At 39.5% G+C, this 25,669-nt stretch overlaps 1 protein-coding gene across 6 annotated transcripts in view; it reads left to right on the forward strand.

The window, feature by feature from the left end:
• Positions 1-25,669, forward strand: part of lrp1bb (low density lipoprotein receptor-related protein 1Bb) — a 287,103-nt gene that overhangs the window by 117,196 nt on the left and 144,238 nt on the right. For all 6 annotated transcript variants that reach the window (XM_036004184.1, XM_036004187.1, XM_036004188.1 and 3 more), the window contains exons 4-12: positions 9,586-9,705; positions 10,372-10,500; positions 13,163-13,420; positions 14,418-14,580; positions 18,976-19,198; positions 20,672-20,864; positions 21,027-21,170; positions 22,356-22,592; positions 24,847-25,027. In XM_036004184.1, coding sequence (XP_035860077.1) covers positions 9,586-9,705; positions 10,372-10,500; positions 13,163-13,420; positions 14,418-14,580; positions 18,976-19,198; positions 20,672-20,864; positions 21,027-21,170; positions 22,356-22,592; positions 24,847-25,027 — 1,648 coding nt within the window. The remainder of the gene's footprint in view (positions 1-9,585; positions 9,706-10,371; positions 10,501-13,162; positions 13,421-14,417; positions 14,581-18,975; positions 19,199-20,671; positions 20,865-21,026; positions 21,171-22,355; positions 22,593-24,846; positions 25,028-25,669) is intronic.

Below are 25,669 nucleotides of genomic sequence, written 5' to 3' on the forward strand. Positions count from 1 at the left end.
ATGAACTGCAGTTTTATTTGACAGTCAGTATGTTCAATGAGTTTACAACACCTCAGCGGTTCTTCAGAGCTCATTAAAAACTGTAAAAACTGATAACGGAAAAAGGTGTTTGGAAAATTAAATCTGGTCAGGATAAACAATATGTATGAACTAATTCTCTTGTGTTTTAAAGTCTGGATATTTTCGGCCTATAACATTATTTTATTTCATCATATACTTAGCCTACTGCTGTAATCTTGTAGTCGTGGCATCATGATACCGGCATGGATCCAGTGCTCCAGGGGCAGAGATCCCGCCATGGCAGCTGCCTTTCGGTGCTGGGTAGGTCTGTGTTAGTTGTGTGAAACCGGTGTATGCAAACGTGGGGTGCTGTCCACCCAACGCGGATAATGGGTACATAGGGGCATGATACATGCCGGAAATTGAAGCGAGGGCTGGATGCGGGAGATTTAGGACACCCGGTTTGTGGCTTACCGGCAATTTCCACTGGATGCGGAACGTCTGCGGACCGGCTCCGCTGCGAACGGCTGTGTGCTCCGCCGTCTGTCAATATCCACCAGGTCCGGATTTGTTGTGGCACGGCTGCGGCCATGAACGACATCTGTAGTCACGAGGACCCACAATATCTCGCAAATTCACGTAGAATAGAATCACAAAACCAACAACAGTTTGTTTCCATCCAGAGGAGTAGAGGGGAAACTACTCTGTGCTGTGTTTTCAAGGTGTAGTGCGGGGAAATATGATCCGCCGTGAGCACGGTGTATTTTACTTTGAAAATTAACCGGATTTTTATTTTGTTTCTGTGCGACTTCCTGTCTCGCACTATCGTATGAAGGTAAATATGGTGCAAAAAGGGAGAGCTTGTAGAATACAATGTGAGAACTTGCAGAACAAAAAATCTGAACTTGTATGTTAAAATTTGCACTTGTAAAAATAAAATTTGCACTTGTAAAAATAAAATTTGCACTTGTAAAAAATATTCACACACATGTGATCTGAATTTGAAGTCATACAAAAAAAAAAAAACATGAGAGCTTGTAAAAAAAATCTGAACTTGTAAGTTGAAATTTGCACTTGTAGAAAATGTTCACACACCTGTATTCTGAATGTGAAGTTACAGAAAAAATATTCACAAATGTGTAGATTGATATTTACATGAACACAATGACAGCTGCAAACTTATAATGCAACATTTTACTTTTTTTAGTCTGGTTCATTTTCCATCACAACCACAACTCAGTGATTACAACCTCTCGAATCTGTCACTGCAACTTCACATATGTGCTCTCTCGCATCACAAAGTGGCCAATCTGCGCACCTCGACTTTCACAACACTCTTGACGATACATTTGGTGCAAAACTAATTTGTACCTGTGGACTTAGGCTGTGGAGCTCTGAGCTAACAGAACGGGAAAAGCAGGGTTTCTATCGCCAGATGAGGGACAACTCTGTCTGGCTTATTTATGTAGCATGGAAACTTGGTGGAATAGCATGCTAGCGTTAGCTAGCTAACTAGCAGCCAGCCCGCTTCATTAATAAATACCTTTTTAATTGTCTAAACACGTTTTAACAGTCAAACTAAAACACTGGCGGTGAGCTCCACGGCCTGCAGCCGCAGACGGACCGTCATCAGTGGGGATCGACCAGCGTAGCAACATTGCTTTTGCCAGAAAGCTTCGCTGCCGACCTCGACCTGCAGTCGGAGCTCCAGCGGGACACGGAGAGCCCCACATCCGGTAGCAGCGGCCCATCCCTCGGCCATGACCAGAGCTTGCTTTGCTGATGTTGTGCATCCCTGCTAAGAATTGCACCTGCTCGGGCAGAAACAATAATTTCTGCAGAATTCATTGCTGCCGAAAATTGCATCTAGGTAGCAAGGAAATGCTACTACAGAGTCTGATAAAACATTGATGTCTCTAAACCTTCTAAAATCCTAATCATTATTGATGAACATGACAAAGAGATTTACTATTGCCTAGTTTTTAAACAGTACTTTGCCTCCCTAGTGGATGCAATTCTCGGCAGGGATGCAAAACTTGGCACCTGTTACCCACTGATGACGGTCCGTCTGCGGCTGCAGGCCGTGGAGCTCACCGCCAGTGTTTTAGTTTGACTGTTAAAATGTTTAGACAATTAAAAGGTATTTATTTAGAAGCGGGCTGGCTGCTAGTTAGCTAACGCTAGCATGCTATTCCACCAAGTTTCCATGCTACATAAATAAGCCAGACAGAGTTGTCCCTCATCTGGCGATAGAAACCCTGCTTTTCCCATAGACTGTATATAAGAAGGCTTTTCCCGTTCTGTTAGCTCAGAGCTCCACAGCCTAAGTCCACAGGTACAAATTAGTTTTGCACCAAATGTATCGTCAAGAGTGTTGTGAAAGTCGAGGTGCGCAGATTGGCCACTTTGTGATGCGAGAGAGCACATATGTGAAGTTGCAGTGACAGATTCCAGAGGTTGTAATCACTGAGTTGTGGTTGTGATGGAAAATGAACCAGAGTAAAAAAAAAAGTATACGAGTAAATGTTGCATTATAAGTTTGCAGCTGTCATTGTGTTCATGTAAATATCAATCTACACATTTGTGAATATTTTTTCTGTAACTTCACATTCAGAATACAGGTGTGTGAACATTTTCTACAAGTGCAAATTTCAACTTACAAGTTCAGATTTTTTTTACAAGCTCTCGTGTTTTTTTTCTTTGTATGACTTCAAATTCAGATCACATGTGTGTGAATATTTTTTACAAGTGCAAATTAAATTTTTACAAGTGCAAATTTTAACATACAAATTCAGATTTTTTGTTCTGCAAGTTCTCACATTGTAATCTACAAGCTCTCCCTTTTTGCACCATATTTACCTTCATACTATCGGCCGTGTGCTGAATTGCTGCGGAGCATTCCGGCGTCCGGCAAAAATAGAAGCTCTGCGTATCTGCTCTGGAGGGCTACCGCTGGAGCTGGGACGGAGTAGGGACGCAGTCGGAATGCAGCCGTTCCGCAGTCAGTGGAAATACACACATTGACTTTAATGGAAACCTAAAATGACTCCGCCGACGTTCCGGAGCGGATCCGCAGCCGTTACACATCCAGTGGAAATTGCCGGTTAGGTTTTTGTGCTTCCAGCTAGCAGTCCGTATTTTCCTCCTCAGCTCGTTGTGATCCATTTTGTGAATCTGTGCACATTCACAAGAGCTTAAATAGCTCGTTGTTCACAATAGGCCTACCTGTGATTGTTGTAGGGTCAGGTGTGGTACATCATGGGGGTGGGGGATGGTGCGATTTTTGTTGGGTCAGACCCATCTGCTAGCAATGGGGGGCCAAGACTGAGAACTACATGGAAAAATATGCACCAAATAAGCCACTTTGAAATTTTGCTGTTTTCATGAATACAAAAGTTGGGTGACCCCCCCCACTTTAACCCCTGGTTACTGCTGCATCTCTTCCTGATTTCCCAAACTAGGGAAAAAAATTTGTGCCGTTAAAAGGAATTTGCATTGACTCGTTATTATTAATTTTGACCACCCATAATACAATGCCATTGTTTTTCTTTCGATGAACACACAGTAGGCTATATTCAAAGTGTATAGCGGTCAGAAGGGGCAGAGAAAGTCTGTTTATACTAGGCCATTCAAATGCTAATTTTTCAGAAAGATAGCAGCCAATGACAATATATCTATCCAAGCAGACAAATTCTACCAGCGTGTGGCCCTTTGTACAGTAGGTGTGTGTAATTTTGATTACTTTCAACCTGCACCTTTTCCCTAGCCATTGCCGTCATGATGGCTGATTCTATTCAGTGTTTTGTCATTTTGGTTGTAGAGCTTATACAGTCCACATAAATGTCTCCAGCAGAATCTCAGTCCATATTACCCACAAAAACATAAAAAAACATCCTTGTTCTCTGAATTAGTTTGACATGAATTTTTGCTTTCCCAGCTAGCAGCTTATATATACTAAAAAATGTGGTTTGAAGGCTTCGTCATATGTGGCTACCTATGTGACATTTAGCTGACACATAATGGCCTATAGTGTGTTGTTTTCCTGTTGCAAAATGATGCAATTTAACCACTTTTCAGTTGTGATTCAATCTGTAGATTGGCCTTAATAACATGATTGGTGGGCTACTCTCATTGTTAGCTGCAGCTACAGAGTAGCTTAAGAGTGAATTAGGGTATAAACTTTGAACACATTTAATCACCACCATAACTAAAACTAGAACATTATCACCAAGGTTACAAGTAAATGTAATCATGCTTCTATTTCAGACCCTGTTTGACTCTAAAGAATGATCAAGCATAGGCTGAAGAAATCCATTTAAATAGGAACATGCTTTTTCACAGCGTGTTTCTAATTTAGGTTACCGCTGTTAGGTAATTACCAGTTAAACATGAGTCATTTAGAGCTGAGCAAAGCAAGATAGATACAATAGCTTTATGTTATGTCATAATCAGCACCACATTATGTCAGTGCTGGCTACATTAGGTATTAATGTTGTTACAGTGCTAACCATCCGACTGTTGAATTCATTTTCAGAGGGTAAAACTTTAATGGTCTCTTGTTAAATTGAGCTGAAAATGCATTCTGAAATTGTGGATGCAAGTGACAGTGTCTTCACATTTATGTGTTTGTGCATGCTACTTTACTCTGCACATCTGGTGGATTCACTTTTTTGTCAGATATAAATGTAAATGTAAAATTTTTTTTTTTTACCTTTTCACATCTCTTCAAATTAAAGTAGGCCTACAGAAATGTGTGCCATACGGTCATGTGAAAAAATTAGGACACCCATGCTAAAGTTGACTAAAAAGAGGAATAAAAAAAATCATCTTTTGGAAAGTGATCTTAATGCCTTAATTAAAAAAAATGAGGAAAAATCCAATCTTTAAGGACACCAATTTTCTTTGTGAATGAATAATGTAGCGTAAATAAATAAATGTTCTTCCTTAGAATGTTCCTTCCTTCCTTAAATTCCCATAGAGGCAGGCAGATTTTTATTTTTAAAGGCCAGTTATTTCATGGATCCAGGATACTATGCATCCTGATAAAGTTCCCTTGGCCTTTGGAATTAAAATAGCCCCACATTTGATTGATTGATATCTTTTATTTTGAACATGTAAATAAAATAAAACATTAGAAAACAATAGTAATAAAAAAAGTTAAAAAATAAAACTCCATAATTTCCAGTACTTAAAGACCTCTATTTACACATGCAAAAAGGAGTAGGAAGAAGTAAAACTTATGTACTCCTACCCCTTTGTACCCTTTCTATCATAATAAATGAGTTAGCTACGAAATAATAAGTCTATAGAGATAATAAATCTGTAAACAATGAAAATATATTTTCAGAAGTTCTATTCACATTCATATATTTACCCATACACAACAATAATTATACACATACCACAAATTGTTCAATATAAGCCCAGGTTATTAATTGCACTGTTTCTCTGTACCTCTGGAATATAATTTCTTTGAACATCTTTTTGAATTCGAATACGTTTAGACATTGCTTTAATTCATTATGTAGTTTATTCCACAATTTAGTGCTACTGACAGATAAACAGAAATTTTTCCTTGTAATAAATACTCCAACTCCATATTTCTTTTTGTCTGTGGAATTTGTGATTTCTTCAATGAGATCAGTTAAAGCTAGTCATGTTAACCTATTTTTTCTGAATCCATATTGACTATCAGTAAGTAATTTGTATTTATCTATGAATTTGTCCAATCTGTCATTGAAGAGTTTTTCTAATTTTTTTGAGAATTGAGGCAGTATAGAGACCGGCCTGTAATTTGTGAAGTGGTGTTTATCTCCAGTTTTGTACGAAGGTATGACTTTTGCTGTCATTTTAGTTGGAAATTTACCAGTTTGGAATGACAAGTAAAAAATATGAGTTAATGGTTTTGAGATCCCATCAATTAGATTTTTACTATCTTGATATCTATTTCATTACAATCAGTGGATGCTTTAGTTTTGCATTTTTTTTTAACAATGTATATTATTTCTTTTTCTTCTACTGCTTTAAGAAACATTGGACATTGATTTATTTCAGTAAGATCATTATATCTGTTATTGATTATCTGCGGAATAGGAATTTTTCCAGCTAAATCTGGCCCAACATTTGCAAAATATTTATTAAAATTACTGATCACGTCCTCCATATTATTAATGTTCTTTTCATTACAAGTGAAATACTGGGGATAATTAGACTCTCTCGTGCCCTTTCTTATAATACTATTTAGTATATTCCATATACCCTTCATATTATTTTATTATCTAATAGTTTACTATAGTATTCTCTCTTACAAGTTCTCATAATCTTAATTAGCTTATTTTTATATTTCTTATATTTATGTTCTGCTTCTATAGTTCTGTGTTTAATAAATTCTCTATAAAGTGTATTCTTTTTTTTTTTTACAGGCATTTTGTAATCCTTTTGAAATCCACGGTCTATCACTACATTTTAGTTTTCTGCAATATTTTTTTATCGGACAATTCTTATCATATAATAATTTAAATATTCTTAGGAATTCATCATATACTTTATCAATATCTTTTTCCTGATATATTATTTCCCAGTCTTGTGAAAGCAGATCATTTTTCAGTGCAACCATAGCCTCTTCTGTTCGAACCCTTCACCATACCTAGAGATTGGCATGGGGTACTTTCCATAAAATCATCTCTCAATGCAAATCAAACCAGCTATTAGGTTAACTGAAATAAAACCATGCCAATCTCTAGGTATGGTGAAGGGGATGTGATGATGTGGGGCTATTTTAATTCCAACGGCCAAGGGAACTTTATCAGGATGCATAGTATCCTGGATCCATGAAATAACTGGCCTTTAAAAATACAAATCTGCCTGCCTCTATGGGAATTTAACATAGGGGTGTACTTACTTATGCCCCCTGTATTTTAAGGAAGAACATTTATTTATTTACGATACATTATTCATTCACAAAGAAAATTGGTGTCCTTAAAGATTGGATTTTTCCTCATTTTTTTTAATTAAGGCATTAAGATCAATTTCCTAAAGATGATTTTTTTTATTCCTCTTTTTAGTCAACTTTAGCATGGGTGTCCTAATTTGTTCACATGACTGTAGGTGTGCAGACAAACATAATGATAGCTGCAAGGCAGTACAGATGTAGGCACTCAATTAACTTAGGGTATCACCAGAACACCCTATCAGCTTTAAACTTTTCACAGAGTTGGATCAGATTAATCATCTTTGCATTATGACTCAACAGATGTGATCCACTTAGATGTTTATGTCCTCCCATCCACACACATGCTTTTTTTCTTCTTTACTTTAATAAAAACATAGTCTGGCAGCATTTCATGCAAAACCTATTAGCCAATGCAAATGAGTTGTATATGAACACAGGGTTATATCCACAATGGTTACATGAGTGCAGTAAGCTCCCCAACATGAGCTTTTACATTTAAGAAGAGTTTCTTGCAGGCTCATACTGTATATACATTTTGGAATTCTAAGGACCTTGCTTACCTTTCTGACTTGTTTGGTGGTTTGAAACATCTCTCTCTCTAGTAACGATGTTAGCTTTTCTCCAAAAGTAAAAAGGGATATATCCCTGAATTTTAGTGCTGGTGCTTTAAATATACATTTGAATATCTGGAGTGCCTACCAACCCACAAACTGTGAAGTAAGACAACCCAGTCAGTTTTTTTTGTGGGCTGCCTATATCAGAAAACATGGGATTCAACAAGCCACTCATGCCATGGTTACACTGGTCCTGTCAATGCGACTTTTGTAATCAGATGCGCCAGATCGTAACTCAGCCCCATACCGTGCAAGATGCGCTTTGTTGAGGAGAGAGCAGCGGAGTCAGCGCTATATATTCTTATATATTGTATGTGTGTGTATGTGTGTTTGTTTCAGTTTTCTAAGATCTATATATTTAGAGATTAAGATGTATCAGTATGTTGATAGCCATTTGGCTCTAAAAGTTGGAATCATGATTGTGTGTTATGCTTTGTAGAGTCTTTGTCCACAACCTGGGGTGTTCACTTGGCAGCGTTGGATAAATGCCTGCACATTTATAGTGCAGCAAAACCTCTACGTGTGCCTGACAGTAACACTTTTCTAGTGGGTAGAAAAAGGAGTAAAGATTTACCACCACATGATTAATGCCAACAACATATCCTTTAAACACAGAAAAGCAATACCATGCCTCTCAGCTCTTTGCTACCCTAGAATCATTTCACCTCTCTGAGCCAGTAAGAAGTATTAATAAATATCCAAACGGGCTTTCTGTGATCATTGAAGACCAAAGGCTACTGGGCATTTACCATTTTAATACTTCAGTGTTTGCTTGCTCTGTTATCGCCCCGGAAAATAGTTTGCCCCAAAATGAAAATTCACTCATTTTCCACTCAACCCCCCTGTCAGTCAGAACTCCTCTGAGGGCTATATGAAATCCAAATACACAGAAAGTTCACCCCTGTAGTTCCACCTTAGCCCTATTTGAAGCTGTGAAAGGTAACAGGGCCATTGTTTTACAGCCTGCATATTTTAATATCAATAACAGTATTTTGCACTAACTATTTGAGATTTTATTAAATACAATTTAGCTTCAGTGAAGAAGTGTAGTGTGTGTAAATGTTCCATTCCTCTGGCTTGTTAGTCAACATTACTCACCACATTTTCATTGCTATTTTTACAAGCACTAATATATTGCTCTCCAAACAATACAACAGCAGCACCATTCATCTCAATGTGTCAGTGAGCTAGCAGGAATGTTAGACACTGTGAAAACTGGACTTCTGATGAATCATTAAGTATTAAGTGTCTGATCCACTGACATCCCATGATTCCAACTCTTGAAAATCTAAATCAAAGACCCCGTTTTCATTCAGAAAGTAATGATAACTGAAGCTTTGATTGTCGCTCAGTTCCCACTACGCTGTTAAATGTGAATACACCCTGTCAAGAAATTATTTGGTTCGCTGCTGCAGCATTTCATAATGTCTTGAAATTGTTAGAACAGGAAAGACCAAGGACAATCAATGGAAGCTTTTAATCTTTTGTGCTGTACATTGACAGTAAATGATGATCAGGCGTGGCATATCAATCTTTCTGCAATTGAAGCTTTGTCTTGAGGGTTGTACTTTCATTTTCCCAGCTTGTATATATTTTGCTGAACTTTCATCATGCCATAATTAGCTGTTCTTTGTTTCTTTCTGTATAAAGGTTAGTGCTATACAGAGCATCATCAGCAATTACAGCATTCAGAAAGTACATGGGAAGTGACAATGTTGGCACTTCCTGAGGACTGTTATCAGTCAATCACTGTGTCAAATGATGAATTTAGAATGCAAGGCTCGGTAATACGTTGTAATTGTACTCATCAGAAGTGCTAGGACGCACTATAAATATAAATACATTCACAGTTTGTCATTAAAACTTCACAGATAAAAAAACTTTTTTTTTACTTTCCACCTGTCTATGTTACAAATCAAAAAAGTAATTTCCCATTCCAGGTACCCTTTCATACCCTTTTTCTCCAATTCTCATTTTCTCTCTCTTTCTTCTCTCTCTTCTTCTCTTTTTTCCCTGCAGAGCTCTTGTCAGCCTGCCACGAGCTCCGGTGCCGCTACGGCTGCGTCATGACGAGAAACGGCACCTTCTGTTTCTGCGCTGATGGCTTTGAGGTCGGCGAGGACGGGACGAGCTGCAGAGGTAGGATTCAGCTGCGCTGGTGGAGGCCTCCTGCCGTGGAGCCTTCCTCACTTTTCCTTCCCCTTCCCCACACCAATTCCTCCTTTTACCCTCGGCCAGACTTCCTTTAGATGAATAAGCACAACGTGCTAGGTATGTGAGAACCATCTGTCTGCAGGCAGGGCCTCATGTACAATGCATTTACACCCCATCACACATACACGGAACACGCATACACACCCTTATATACTATATATACGGTACACAATTTCTCTGTGTCTCTTTCACTCCCTCTTTATGCTCTACATACGGTATATGCCGCAGGCCTGGTTTCTAACAGCCAGCGAGGAAGACAGGATTTAACTGCCAAAGGTGCCTCTAGAGTTGCAGTGTCTTCATTGGACTCTGCACATACCTTGTACCAACGACATGGCACAGCATTGCATAATTATGCTGGAGGAAGGGCTTTAATAAAGTAGCCCTGCTTCCTGAATTTGATCCTGTTTGGGGAAGACATGAGAAAGTGCGGTTTACAGGGTACTGCAGCTCCAAAAGGGGCTCATTGGTTATAAAAGTAATTATGCCTGAGGTGCTAGAGTGAGGCCACATTAAGTATACTTTATGTATTTGGGTCATGTTTGAGCACACCTAATTTGTTACAAATGACTCTTTTCCTTTTTCTTCAAGATCATGATGAATGTGCCATGTATGGCGCATGCAGCCAAACCTGCACCAACACCTATGGGTCATACAGATGCAGCTGCACAGAAGGATACATCCTGCAGCCTGACAGGATATCTTGCAAAGCCAAACAAGGTGAGCAGCACACATGCATTGGGAAACGACATCATCTGCATAGTATGTATGTTTCATTTCTAATAATAAACATGGCGGTTTTGTTCAACCAGAGTTCAAATTCTAGCTTATTGTCGCCTTGGCGCTCACTGGCTTTTGTAGGGCAAGATTAATGTGGTTTAGTAGTGACCACATCCATCACCCACATGGGAATGGGTAGACGTGGTCAGGCCAGGATAATGATAAAAATTAATGAGCATGAGATTTTAAGTGTGAGCAGTCTGGAGTATTTTGTGCGCAGACAATGCCCGGCGTCACCCTGATTTATGTTAATGCCTGATGCTGGTAACAAATATGTCCTGATGAGTAAAACAGCCCACTTAGAAATAAAACAACCAAAAGAGGTATTGTGTTTTGGTGGTCCGCCGTTTGCAAGTAAACAAGCTTAACCTTGTGCGGTATATTTTTGTGTCGTGCATTGAACCGTAAAGTGAAGCAGATTTTTTTAAGGGTGTTGTCACTATGGCATATATGGGTTGAAAATAGCTAGAGGCCCAACACACCTAGCTGGGGAGAACACCACTGTTGCAGCTTTTAATCAATGTGACTGGTGTCCTACCAGGAATAAACTGAATATGATTACCCATAAACTTAACTGAACCCAATGCTCACATGCATTAATATTAATTTAGCAGAGAGCGATAGTGGTACAGGGATAACTATGGGGTTACCGTTAGTTGTAAAAGCTCATGAATATAAATTTCAGATAAGGCTCTCTGAGGCTAGAAGATGAGGAGCAGCAGGGAATGAAAAACATATTAATGTGTCGAGTGTAAGATTGAAGTTAAAACTCTGCAGCACAGATGTTCTTTTGGTGGTTTTAATCTTGATTCGATCTCTTCTCATTTGGCTAAGATTAAAGTGAAAGGTATAATATATTTTATTCTCTTTGTATTCCTAGCATAAATCTGACTCTACAACACCCTGATGGTGTTCATGTCTGCTTGTTAATGGAGTTCACTGACTCATGCTAAGTACCAAACTATAGATTATGGAAGTGTGGGGTTATTACATGTTGCAAAAATGCCTTTATTGGATTTACAATAATCTAAGGAATTGCATTTTTAGATTACAGACCCATCACTGTTCATTGTATCATTATAAAATATGTATTGTTAAAAAATTTTTTTTTTACAACAATCAAAGCTACCAGTTTATAACAATTAAAGACTTACAATGTGCTAGTCTGTCTCTGATACTTTCCAACTTTCCTACACTATCCCCATTTGTTCCTACTAAAAACTTAAATCATCTAAGATTCATCTTAAATATGTTGTAAATATGTTACTTTTTAAAGCCACGGTGTACGTAGGATTGATTCAAAATAAGATAAAAAGTTCCAGGTTACCCCTAGTGCAACAGTGGGGCTTATTCACTTGTTTAAAATAGTTTTGGACAACACAGGATACCCCTATCTTTACATATATTCGTTTGGAATATCGCTAGTTACCTGTCTATGTAAATGAAAATTTGGTGTTCCATACAGCTAATCAAATCACTCTGTTTTAAACCATATTTGCATGAAAAACAGTTACTGTACGTATTAAACATTGCATACATGCACTGCTAACATCACTTTGCCCGCTATGGCTAATAACAGCTAACTAGCAGCAGCACATTAAATAACATACCTGCGAATGTTACTTTGGTACTTTAGATGCTGGTGTGGTTCTTACTCTTCAATGCCACTGCTTAACAGACACTCATGGCTTGTAAACTACAGTGCAAGTTTATTTTGTACCTGGTTCCCCTGCCGGGGCTCAGCCTGCCAGCTGCTGTCAGACACAGACACACGTCTAAAACAATATGTCTGACATAAGTTTTGACTGTGAAAAAGGATAACTTAATTTCATTTCAGTGAGACTTTTAGCATGTGAGCCAAAAATGCACTACATAAAGACACCCTTATAGTATTTGTCTGTAATTCATTTTTTTATTTAGAACTGTATTTTATGATGGTCTATATTAAAAAAGCTCTGCCATTATTGATACATACTGTAAGCTAACATTTCCCATGCTTGATTAAGAGTTGGGGCAGACCTCTATCAGGGAGCCTGGCCAAAACCCCATCTACCACCTAGTATGGGAGAAAAATGTGTGGCTGCGAAAAGTTGATTCAGAGGGATAAGGCCAAGCAGTTACGTGAGCAGATATTCTGATTTATTGCCTATATTTGGAGAATAGCCCTTGACTTGAACTTGTGTGGAAGATCGGGATAAATTAAGGCCCCTTTTAGGGGGGTGAACCTGATGTCAAAGAATGTTCACGCTCAGTTAAGCCCATAAAGCAGCTTATCTCAGTTTTAGCACCTAGGACTGCCCTGCCTTGAATTGACTTATGTTTCTCATTTTTTTTTGTTTCTGTTTAAATCTATCAGCTCTGAAAATCTATTTTATTTTTCTGTTAGTCAATTCATGCTTTCTACCTCTGACAGTGATAAGTATTTGTTTTCACTAAGGCATGCTTGCTGTCTTTCTTTGTCTCTTGTTTTCCATTTCTCTGTTTGTGTGTTCCTCCTATTGGCAGGATTTTAGTCATTTAAACCAATTTTTGGAAATTACATGTTATCCTTTCTTTCCTTGTTGTCAAAATAATACCTTGCATATTTTCCCTTTCACTGCAGATCCTGGTGACAGTCGTCCAATGCTTCTCATTGGTGGTTCAGATGGTATTGTCATCACCCATCTAAATGGAACAGGCCTCCAGCCCCTACGGTCTCTGAGTGTAAATGGAACACTGGCATTAGATTTCCAGCACAACCAGGAAAGTGTATGCTGGGCTCTGTCTACAGAGTCCTCTGGGCAACTCCGCTGTGCTGAAACGAGGAATCTGCGTGGATTCACACGGGAACAGGAAATAAGAACACAACAAAGTTTGCAACGTATGTTTTCATCTATTCCTAGTTCCCTTATCTTACAGTATTGCTTTTCATTTCCTTACTTTTCTGATGAACGTGAGTGATTATCAAATCGTGAACACCCACCTACAGGACTATATACATCACCCACAGCTCTCTTGCATGCTCACCCCTTCTTTTCCTTTTTTTTCTCTTTTATATGCCCTCTCACACTCTTACCTGTGAGCTCTCTCTCTATATCCCTTCATTATCTGTGCGGTTAAAGGCAGGTTAGCCTCAGCGGTTTGTGCCGCTCACCTTTCCCCTACAGCTGTCCTTCCAACCTGCGGTCTACGCCAGCTTTGCTACTTCAAAAGTGCTCTCTTTCCCTCCTTTTAGTTGTTTTGGTCCAGATTTTCACAAATACCAAACCTGTTATTAATTATGTATGGTTTTCACTGGCTATTTGAGTAAAAAACCTAACCTAATGCTGTCATTACCTACAGTTTAAAAAGGTGCATTCAGTTAGACCTGCATCAGAGGTGTCAGGTTATACTGTCCTTTGCAAAACCATAATGGAAACCAACCAGCCAATCAGAATTCTTAGTACTGCACAAATTGTTTACAAGTAAGTGTACGCCTCATATTGACCATTACTTAGCCTTCAAAGGCTTTTGTATGATGTCTTCTGTGGCTCTCGGTAGAGCTTTTAAAAGGTTTTGAAAAAAATAACTGATGATGTCATCAAGGTTATCTCAGCTTGAGCTTGGAGTCTAGATATTTTCAACAGAAACCTTTTTAAACTGGGGCCATGGAGTTTGTAAGGTGTCGACATTTACCAGGCTGGAAGGGTATTACAAAACATGCGTTGCATTATGGGAAGAGTAGGACCCAGTTTTCTTGGAGCTGGGCTAGGGACTAAAAGATGGGATATCAGTTTCTGGGTTAGTCATGGAAAGTGTTGAAAAAATGTATTCAAGTTTATTCTTCATTGTTATTTTACTGTTTTACATACAAATCTAACCCTTGTTTGCCATTGCAGATGTGGAGCACATGGCTATTGACTGGCTGACGGGAAACTTCTATTTTGTTGACCGTGTCACTGACAAGATATTTGTCTGTGACCATGCTGGGGACACGTGTGTTACTATCCTACAACTAGACCTGATGAATCCTAAAGGAATAGCTCTGGATCCTCTCATGGGGTGAGTGTTCTGCAGCCTTTGTAATACACCATCTCTGAAAGTACAGCAAAGCTCATTTATCATCATGCATCTTTTGTTAAAGAAAGAAAAAAAATCACTGAAGAAGAGGAATTTTTATTTCGCTATGCATAACATTTGACTTGTCTGGTAGAATGTGAGTGAGTTACAATGAAGGGATTTAAATGATTCCCTGTCTTTTGACTCAGCCCTCCTCTCTTTGAGCTGTGTAATTTGGTAGATAGCTGGTTATGCTTCAGACAACTTCTACTGTCGAGACATTCATTTGTATTCACTGATTTCACCCCACATCCCTCAGTAGAAAAGTCCCCTGCAGGACTTTCCATTAAAGGATTTTTGTTTCTGTGGAGATCATAAAAAAGCTGAACAACTGTGGAGTAAAAAATATCTCCACACTGCTCACAGTGAAAACTGAAACATTTACAGCATGTCGTTGACGGTCGCACAGGACTTATCATGTAGGCAATGGTTCTTAGCAGTTCCCTGTGTCATCACACAGAAAAAAAAGAAAGTAAATAAATGCATTGCATTGCATGCAGCAGCTGTACCATAATGTGAACCAGTTTCAGTAGCTCAAAGTCTTTACTGCCCTCTTATTTCCAGTGAGCAAAAGAAGAGCAGGGCCATTTTATTGCGAGGACACAAGCACAGACACCAAGCTTGGAGCATGTTTGGAGTGATACACCTTTCCTGATAGAGATTTTAGAGACCCTGGTTCAGTAATTATAGTGATACACCTTTTTCGTACTAGAGATTGTAGCACAGTAATGACCGCCTCCAAACATCAATAACATTAGAAGCATCTTGCTGCTGTGCACCAGCTGTTGACCGTGTCATGCCCAGCCCCCATGAGGCCAAGACACTGTAAACTTTGAATCTTAACATATAATTAATTTGATTGAAGCTAAACTATATTGCTTCGTTGTGAATTTCTAGTTTATAAATTGTACTTTGTTCAACAGCTTGTGTTACTACTATAAGCCTTTGGTTGACAGCGTCTCTGCATTCTCATTAAATGCTAGTCGGCCGTTGGAAAGCAAGATGGCTTATGGTAAATATACTTTTACCTTAGAGTTTCTATTTAAGCTTGTTCTCTGTGAGTCACCTCAGTTACAACACAGGTAAGGGTGGATTTTCAGTGGATTTGTCATAATCACACACACACACACACACACACACACACCCATTCCCATTCTGTTGTGTGTATAGAGGTCCACAAGGGAGCTGGACATGCAGGCTGCTGGCTACATTATCTGTATAAGACATACATTTTTCTAAAGCCTCTTCCTGCCTCTAATTGGTGGGATATGGGTACAACTGTTTCTGAAGAAGCGAGCCTGAGCGAGGTCTGTCAGCCTGGAGCAATGGAGTGAAAACAAAAGAAATCAGGGAGGTGTTAGATAGCAGCACACTGAGGATCAGTGTTTGTAGAGTATGCTCTGGTTTGGCACTCCGTTTTCATTGTTATTTTATTCTTGCTCTGTCTCCCTGTCTTTCTTACTATCAGATTAAGTTTTTACCTTGCTGTAGGAATGCCTTCGATTGACATTCCTTTCTTCATTTTTTAAAAAGCTTTTTTGGAGGAGAGTTTAATTTGATTGATTGATGGTATGGTTTGTCCATCAGCTAAAATGCATGCTACCTGTAAGTCCTATTTTAGTTTAGTGAATACTATGTACCGTTTATATCAATGACTGGAAATGATGGTCTCTGTTTTTGAATATCCTCTACAATGAAAATATTAGTTAAGCCTAGATGATATAAAAATTAAAAAATAAAGTATGGTGGATTCACTGGTGTGTGTTACTGTGTGTTAATCAAGTTTCCACACCATGCCATGCACGGAATCATCCCGGTCCCCTGGAAATGAATTTTAAATAATAATTATATATATATATATATATATATATATATATATATATATATATTATACTAATATGTTTTGCCAAATAGGAACACATGAAGGAAACTGCTGTATAAAATGGACAGGAATCTACTGCCTAAAGAAAAATCGGAAAACAACTTTGCCTTGTATTTTCAGTTCTGACAGTGTCTATTCAGTCTTCTGTTTCACTGTAAGACACATACTATTTTTCACTGGTCCCATGCAGTTTATTTGATCAGGGGTGCTCATTTCCAGAATTCCATGGATCTCATTGTAGCTGCAGAAAGCACAAGCACAAGTACAGCATCAGCACCATCCTAATCCCAGAAATCCTATCATTTGTATGCCATGTGGAGGTGCACCTGTTTGGGGAGCTGGGCTCCTTGCTGACGCTGGCAGTTTTTCAGCGCAGCCTGATATAGGGGTCAAAGGGCAGCCCATCTCTCCCCTGGCTTGACTTGTGCAGATTAAGTCGGCTTCCCGCCGCTCTACGGCTGAAGCTCGTTATCATTGGAGGTTGTTGGAGCTCCGTCCTCACAGAGCCACAGCAAGACAGCATGGCAAGCCTTCCATGTTAATTACTGTATGTGCAGACCTGAGCAGTTTTGAATACTTAAAGTCACAGTCCATGAGTTAAAGGACATTTCAGTTATTTGTCTGATGTTATTCAGTCACTCCCTGCTGTAAGTAACACATTAGAGACTACACGTAGCACATGTTTTCCATGACTGCTCAGTATTGGTCTTCCATTCCACTGGCTCCCTGTTTCTTTTAGAGTTGATTTTCATGCCCTCCTCACAGCTTTTGAGGTACTAAATGGTTTGGTTCCTCTGTGCATCACACATTGTCTATCATTTTATGTCTACTCACATACCCCAAGGTCCTCTGCAGCATGCCTTCTAAATGTCCCTAAAATTACCACAAAGAAATGGGAAATGCTGCTTTTATTGCGTTTGCCTCCAGGTAATGGAACTTCCATGTATCAGAAAGACAGCCTCACTGGGCATTTTTAAGGCGTTTCAAACATTCTGAATCAGTTTTTTTTTTTAAAATCTACTTTAATTTAACATTCATTCTAAACTGCTTTTGTGTATTGTCTTTATTAATTTTTGTATTTATTGTTATGCCTACTTTTATTTTGTAAGCCACCACTGAGTTGTCCCTTATATATATATATATTTTTTTTTGATTTCTTTATCTAAGGGACAACGCACATTAATCAACATGAGTACAGAGTCCAACGTGTAATGTGCCAGATTTAGCCATAAAGGCTAAGTAGTAGAGCTGCAGTCTCTAGCAGGTTGATAACTTAAAACAATAGATAATAATAGATTTATTAATACATACTTTCATTATCATCACTACTGTGTGTATCCTGTGCTCCAACTATCAGTCAATGTCCAGTGTTGTGAAAAATATTTTTCTGGAATTATCTGACGATTACCTTTGTTCATGTATTTTGCATTTTTTTGTTTTCTTCCCCAACAAGGGTGGCAAGTCCTCTAATCTATATGATAACATTGTTTTGTGCATCATTGCTTCAAAAAAGTACTCATATATAGACTTTTTCAAACAAAAATTTAGAATCTGCGTCAAGACAATTTAAATGATGCTAAAACCACATATATGTTCTACACATAGGGGATTAAGTATTAAGTAAAACATGGTGCAGGGTGTCTGAGAAGCCATTCTTTTTCACATGAGCAGGTCCACAGCAGGTGTACTGTATAGTTGCAACAATGAGAGGAAGGTGCAGGCAGTAGTTTCATGCTGATATTTTATATAGCTTCTTTAAGTTTGGAACCTTTGTGACTGGGCTAGGCTGTGGGTAGAGCTTTGCTGACACATAGATACTCATAATGTCACACCTGATCATAATTATTCTGGCAACCTAAAGGGGTGTCTGGTTTTATTGGATGAAGAAACTTACCTGGCGACTGTAATCTGTCTAACACTACGTTATTTCTGTAGGTGATGTTAGCCAATTTGACGTTGGAGCAGATAAACACAGTTTAATTAATTCCGCAAACTTTTCTCTTGTGTTTTTGGTTTTGGAAATGCTAAATAACACCTCAACCCTAAACTCTTTAAATGTTCCGTGTTTGTCTTACTACAGCCGCATGCACACTGTTTCAAAATGTGGACAAATCAAAAGTTGGACATACCTGCTGTGCCTTGTTATGTTTGCCAAGCTACGATTGGATCGCTGCTGGGCAGAGGGGTTCAATGAGCAGCCAATTGCAACCTAAAATAACATATTAGGCTTTATATGCAAAGTGTCAATCTGTTTTATGAAATTGAGGTAAATTCACCGTCACACCAAACAAGCTGGAGAAATTCACAAATGTGTACTGTAAAGAGAAGTATTTGGTTATGATTTACTTCTTGTATTAGAACTAGGTCTTAGAAGATCTGGAGAAGGAATGAGAATCTACTCTCTAGACAACATCCTTTACAGCAGTTAATCATTTAATCACTCCCACTTTCTACAGCATGCTCTTCTTCACTGACTATGGGAACGTGGCCAAGGTGGAGCGCTGCAACATGGATGGCACCAACCGGACGTGGCTTGTGGATTATAAAATTGAGCAGCCCACTGCTGTGGCATTGGACCTTGTCAAGAAGCTGGTGTACTGGGCAGATGCCTACCTGGATTACATCGATGTGGTGGATTACCACGGCAGGAACAGGCACACCATTATCCATGGGAGCCAAGTGAGTGTCATGTTTCACTGTAAGCGCTGCTTTTTGTCTTGCGTGGGCTCCACATCATAAGGAGCCATTGTGGACAAACATCAGTGGGAATCTGAACTGACAATTGGCTTCTCTTATCAGTACTGTCTTCCTCTTCATTTGAGAGGCTCCAAATTGTTACATGTAGAGGGCTTTCTAATTTTCAGATTTAGGGCACCGTGCTTTATCACTGCAAGACAGGTGGTCTATTAATTGCTTGTTGTTATAATTCACTCTTCATGTTCATAGAAAAGGTCTTTTGAATGGGGGATAGATGGTTCATTAAATTGAAGGAATTGAGGCACATGTGGGTCTTCCAAATGAGTGTATAAATAGTCTCCTGTGGTACACCCTTGAAACCTTTCATCACAGATTATGACTATTCATTAAAAGACCTTTTCCAGCAACTTGGACTAGATACTCACCCTTTATGAGGAAGGGGAAATGTACATTTCAAACACCTTAATTTGTATGCAGGTGTTCTTTGCAAATTATTGCCTCCTTTACAAGAGTGACGCGGTAGATAGAGGACCCTCATGGCATTGCATCTACATTACAAATGCCATGCAGCTCCTCTCTGCATCTTTCCTTAGACCATGTATTTTTTTTTCTGTCATAGCCAATGGTATCAGTGCTCAGAAGTAATAACTTTGCTCACAGTTTTACTCACTAAATTACTTTGCTGTGTTATATTCATTCAGTCATTTTCCAAATATAGCTAATTTCAAGTACTTATATTTTTTCATATTTTACCAAGATTTCCACATTTGACTCTGATCATACTGGACCCTGTACTTGAGAATTACAATCTGTATATTGTACTCAGCAAAAAAAAAGAAAAAAAAAAGTGTATATATATATATATATATATATATATATATATATATATATATATATATATGGCCTTGAGGGCTACACATGGCTGCTGCATCATTTTCAATTCCAGCAAGAACCAAATATCATGCATTACATATTCTGTAGGTAAAGACGCAAATATAGTATACACACCTTTTTGCTTTGAAAGTTCCCATGTAAAAATAGAGTGCCAAGGCCATATCCATAGAGACAGACGGTTGAGTGGTTTCTTTTTATTTATTTATTTAATCTGGTGCATGTTTCTTGGTGCCCCTGATGTTAAGGTGTGACCCAGTGAGCTCAGGTGTACTTCCTGTGAACACAGCTCATCCAGCCATGTCGCTTTGTGTGGGTGTCAGCTTGCTAAATGTAGCATGGAGGATGTGGTGTCAGAGTCCAGCTTTTGACCCCGTGTGGTCTGCCCAATGTACAGACAGCCCTACCACCTCTTCCACCCCCCTCATGCTTTCTGCATGATTATGAACGTCAATTTATTTTTGTTATTGTTTTCTCCATGTTTCCTTTGTGGTTTTACATACTTTTGCATCAGGGATGATGTAAAAACAAACAAAAAACACCATGATTGTTCTTGTTTTTCAGGTGTCGTACATTTATGCATTAGCTCTGTTTGAGGACTACCTTTATGCTACCCACTCTGACCCCTCCAAAGGGAGTTCCATTGTGGAGCTGCTACAGATCCACAGGTTCAACATCACATCAGAGAGCAGGACACTAGCCAGCCTTGGGAATACAAGAGGACTCCGTGTTTACCACAAGCTCACTCAGCCAAAAGGTACAGGACATTTTTTTTAAATGTCTTTATAAATAGGTTAACATGTGCAAGTGTGTGTGTCATAATCATCCCCATCTTGTGACTGGAGTCTGTGTAAATACAGACGGAGGATGCTTTATTGGCTTATAATGATTTCTCTGTCCTTTCTGATTATGTCCACAGTCAGGAGTCACGCATGTGAAATAGTTTCATATGGAAAGCCGGGTGGATGTTCCCATATCTGCCTTCTGAGTGGCAGCTACAAGTCCAGAACGTGCCGCTGTCGTACTGGCTACAGTCTGGGCTCTGATGGACAGTCCTGTAAAAGTCAGTACATATTCATTGTGTATTTTAGTACATATCCTGCTTCTTGTTCTTAATGAACAAGCATCCTGAGTTGTGCTTGAAATACCGTTTTGCATCAGTGCTCTCTTTAATATTGACGTGCCTGTGAGGGTCATGTGTCATATTAGAGCCAAGGGTGTGCCACACATGCCTCAGCCGTACGTACTGACAGTGATAAAGAGGAGCACTGGTGGACACGGACCCATTTGAAAGTGACGTTCCGCTATCGACCTGTCGCGAGCCTGATTGATTATTGCCATAATGAGGATTTAAGTTTGTCTGCATTTGTTGGCTTGTCTGATCAATTGCTGGACATTGTGTAGTTGACAATAAAAGCAGAAGATCAAATTGATGACACAATCTGAGTGCCCACCACTGTTCGATTGGCGTAACGAAGCATTGAGAGGCTTGCCATGACACATTTGATTTATTCCCCCCCTCATAGATGTTCTGATGACACCAGCTATCTCTCTCTTGCTCGCGCTTTCTGTCTCCCTAAGCATAATTAGATTCGGTGCTAAATGGTAGTGCTTCTTCATACAGCACTCACCGTGGGGTTTGATATCTGGGTCTCTTGCAATGCTTAATTGTCTCCTGGGTAGTTGGTCTCTTCCTCACAAAATGATAAATTGAAGTGAGGCATGTGTGGTCCTCACCCCCAGCCTCCCAGTCTCTCGGGTAGGGGCTAAGAGCGGAGGAGAGGTCTGATTCTCTCACTGGAAGCCCTCCTTCATTCCTCCTTGTGCCTCTTTGGAGGATCCCAAAGGGCTTGAGAACATATAGTCCCCTGAGCGGCTGGCGGGCTGCCGAGGAGCTGCCTCAGCTTTCTAGGCCTCTCTGTTTGCTTTTCTATACAGACACCATGTATTTTAGATCAGAAACAGTGTTCACAGCCAAGGTAAGTATTGCCATTGTCTGTTTGCTCAAGCATTTTCCTTCTCCTACTGTCAAGGCAGCTTTGTAGCAGGAGCGTGATTGAACGGGGAGAGTAAAGTCATTGGCACTGATTACTGGCTCCATTAAGGTGAATGGATGGCCCTGGCTCTGGCTCAGATATAAGAACAATGTGGCCAGTAAGAGGGTTTAATGCTGGGATCAGCATTGATAAATTAGACCAATTAATTGACAATAACAGTAAAAAAGACTCCACCCTTTCTTGCCTTGTAGAACCCAAAAACGATCTCTTCCTGTTCTACGGCAAGGGGCGTCCCGGGGTCATCCGAGGCCTGGATATGAATATCAAGTCCAGTGATGAGCACATCATGCCAATCGAGGACCTGGTCAACCCTCGAGCCATCGACTACTACGCAGAATCGGGGCACATCTACTTTGCTGACACCACCAGTTTCCTTATTGGCCGACAAAAAATAGATGGAAACAGCAGAGAGACGATACTCAAAGATGGTGGGTCTAAATAGTTTTTTTAATACTAACTGCAGCATTTCCCTAGAATAAATTAAACTGACCGTATGCAATATTTTGTTAGTAATTATTTTCTGACACTTCTCAACTCTTTATTTATATAAACAACATTTTAGCAGTAATGAAGCACCGCACATTTCAGTGTTAAAGGAACAAGAAATTGTATTCTCGTTCAGTGACAGTGATTGCTTTTCTTTAAAGGAACACGACGACTTATTGGGACTTTAGCTTATTCATAGTAACCCCCAGAGTTAGATAAGTCGATACATACCCTTCTCATCTCCGTGCGTGTTGTAACTCTGTCTGACGCCCCCAGCGCTAGCTAAGCCTAGCACAGATCCTGGAGGTAATCGGTTCCAACTAGCCTACTGCTCCGAATAAGTGACAAAATAACGCCAACATGTTCCTATTTACATGTTGTGATTTGTATAGTCACAGGGTGTACAAATAACAGTCCAACCAGGATTTTGCGATGTCGCGATCGCGCCAATTCACGCGAATTCAACCAATCACCGTGACTTTGGTGCGACGAATTTTGACCAATCACCGCAACTTTTCCGCAAATTTGACCAATAACCGGAGTTTCCTGCGACTTCAACCAATCCCAGCAGTCCCATGTGCCAGACTTTACGTCAGAATAATGTGACTCTGAGAGCCACTGACCAAGCGGGAGTGAGAGAGAGCTTGTTTCCGACATGAAGACGAGACTCGAACATCTCACATTTACCAACAAAATGTACAGCGAAAGACCGTGCAAAACATTTCAGACCGCCCTGCCAACCTGTATACATTTTAACATCAATGTATGCTGTAACGATTTTTTACTCTAAAGTCAGCGGCTGCTGTTTCAATCCTGTCGGCTGTCTGCAGCGGGCGGGGGCAGGGCTGCTGCTCATACAGTTCCCCCCGCTACTGACGCGCACACACACACACGGTGGATGCAGGAAAAATCGGAGATGAGACGACACAATGACCTAAATTGAGAACAGCTATGCTCGTTATTGTAAGTGCAATGATAAGTTAAAGTCCAATAAGTACTTTATTAAACCGAATGTATGTCCCAGGCCAGGATAGGAAATTAACTAACAATGTAAAGATCAACAAGCCACTGACACATATGTTCATATTTGATGCATTCAATAAATTATAATTTTTTGTCTTAAATCCACCAGCCATTTTCATATTATACCAACATTTGCAGCATTCTGAGCCTTTTTGGTAAGGTTACTAGGAAATCTCAGCCCAGAGTAGTTTTATTCTCCCCGAAACAAGAACTATACAAAAAAAAAAATCACAACTTTTTTTGCAACTTTCACTGTCTCCCACAACTTCATTGCAACAAACATACAAAAGACATCGCAATTTTTATCGCAATTTTTTACAAAAGCTCCCGCAAAATCAGGCATTTTGGGCTGCAACAATCTCAAAAAAAGGCTGCGAAATACTGGAGGGACTGAAATAACAAGGTCATATGAAACACAGCCATCTTCTAACTGTATATAAACTGGGAACTATATTCTCAGAAAGGTGAAGCACTGCTACTTCTGCTACTTGGGCGGAGTGATATGCTAGCAGCACCTGAAGCCCTGTGGTGAGGAGCAGAGAGTTCGCCTGTAGTTCGCTCAGAGTTGGAGTAATAGAGTCAACAATTACTAGATAGTAAAAGCATAGTGACCTTGTTATTTGTACACGCTGTGACTATACAAATCACAACATGTAAACAGGAACATGTTGGCGTTATTTTGTCACTTATTCGGAGCAGTGGGCTAATTGGAACCTGTGCTAGGCTTAGCTAGCGCTGGGGGTGTCAGACAGAGTTACAACACGCACGGAGATGAGAAGGGTATGTATGGACATATCTAACTCTGGGGGATATGGTGAATAAGACAAAGTCCCAATAAGTTGGCGGGTTCCTTTAAAGAAAAACAATCACTGTCACTGTATGAGAATACAATTTCTTACCAAACAATTGTTCAAGTGAGTAAATTACTGTACTGCATAGAAAGTACTGCATATTTAGAATTATTTAATTATTTACTTGATAATTGCATTCATAATAATTTCCTTTAGTGGCACCCTGGGCACAATGATATCAAAATGTTTTCATTTTAGTAAACTTATTTTACACAACAAAAAGTACAGATATTGCTGTTTGGAATCAACCAAAGACACAGTATTTGCTTTAATGTTTTCTTTGTACAAACCTTAGAAAGTGTATTTGGTGATTCTGTTGTAGAACTCGACAATGTTGAAGGAATCTCGGTGGACTGGATCGGGAAAAACTTGTATTGGACCAACGATGGCTACAGGAAGACAATCAGCGTTGCCAGACTGGAGAGAGCCTCCCAGACCAGGAAGACTCTGTTGGAAGGGAATATGTCACACCCCCGGGCCATTGTGGTCGATCCTCTTAACAGGTCTGAAAATTGTTTTGTTTTTAAATGTGGAAGTAAATCCTATAGCCAGTAGCTAGTAGCCATTTCAATCAAATAAATGTGTATAACAGGTGAGGTAAATAATGTACGGGTAGGTGTAGAGTTAGAAGAATGGGGGGGGAAAGTTAATTACGGGTGGCCCGTAGTTTAAAATTGTTTAAAAAAAGGAAAGAAAACAATATGCTCTGTCTTGCAGGCTTTTTTTTTAATCATAATCTTTACTAGTGTATGTTCTGCTCTGTCAGTCAGTGAGAAAAGAATTGTCTTGACACTCAAAGTAAAAAGATTGCCAGCTATGTCTTATATGATCTCACTTCAGCTCACCAGTGTATTGCAGCAGAATTAATCTACATTCTGGATCCAGATAAATCCTGGATTTAGATATATCCTGGTTAAGGTACACATGCTACATTAATTTATTTCACCCGACCATTGTGTCCCAACTAGGGTTGGGTACCGAACCCGGTACTTTTACCGGTACCGACCGAATCACGTCGGTACTACCAAGTATTGGTTCACGTAAAATCAAACGGTGCCAAATTTCGGTACCTGAGAGTAAGCGCAAGCTTATATGTCCTCTCTGCATGTTGACAGAGAGCAGATGTCTGACACACACACACACAT

The sequence above is a fragment of the Sander lucioperca genome, chromosome 8 (genome assembly GCF_008315115.2).
Source record: "Sander lucioperca isolate FBNREF2018 chromosome 8, SLUC_FBN_1.2, whole genome shotgun sequence".
Taxonomy (NCBI): domain Eukaryota; kingdom Metazoa; phylum Chordata; class Actinopteri; order Perciformes; family Percidae; genus Sander; species Sander lucioperca.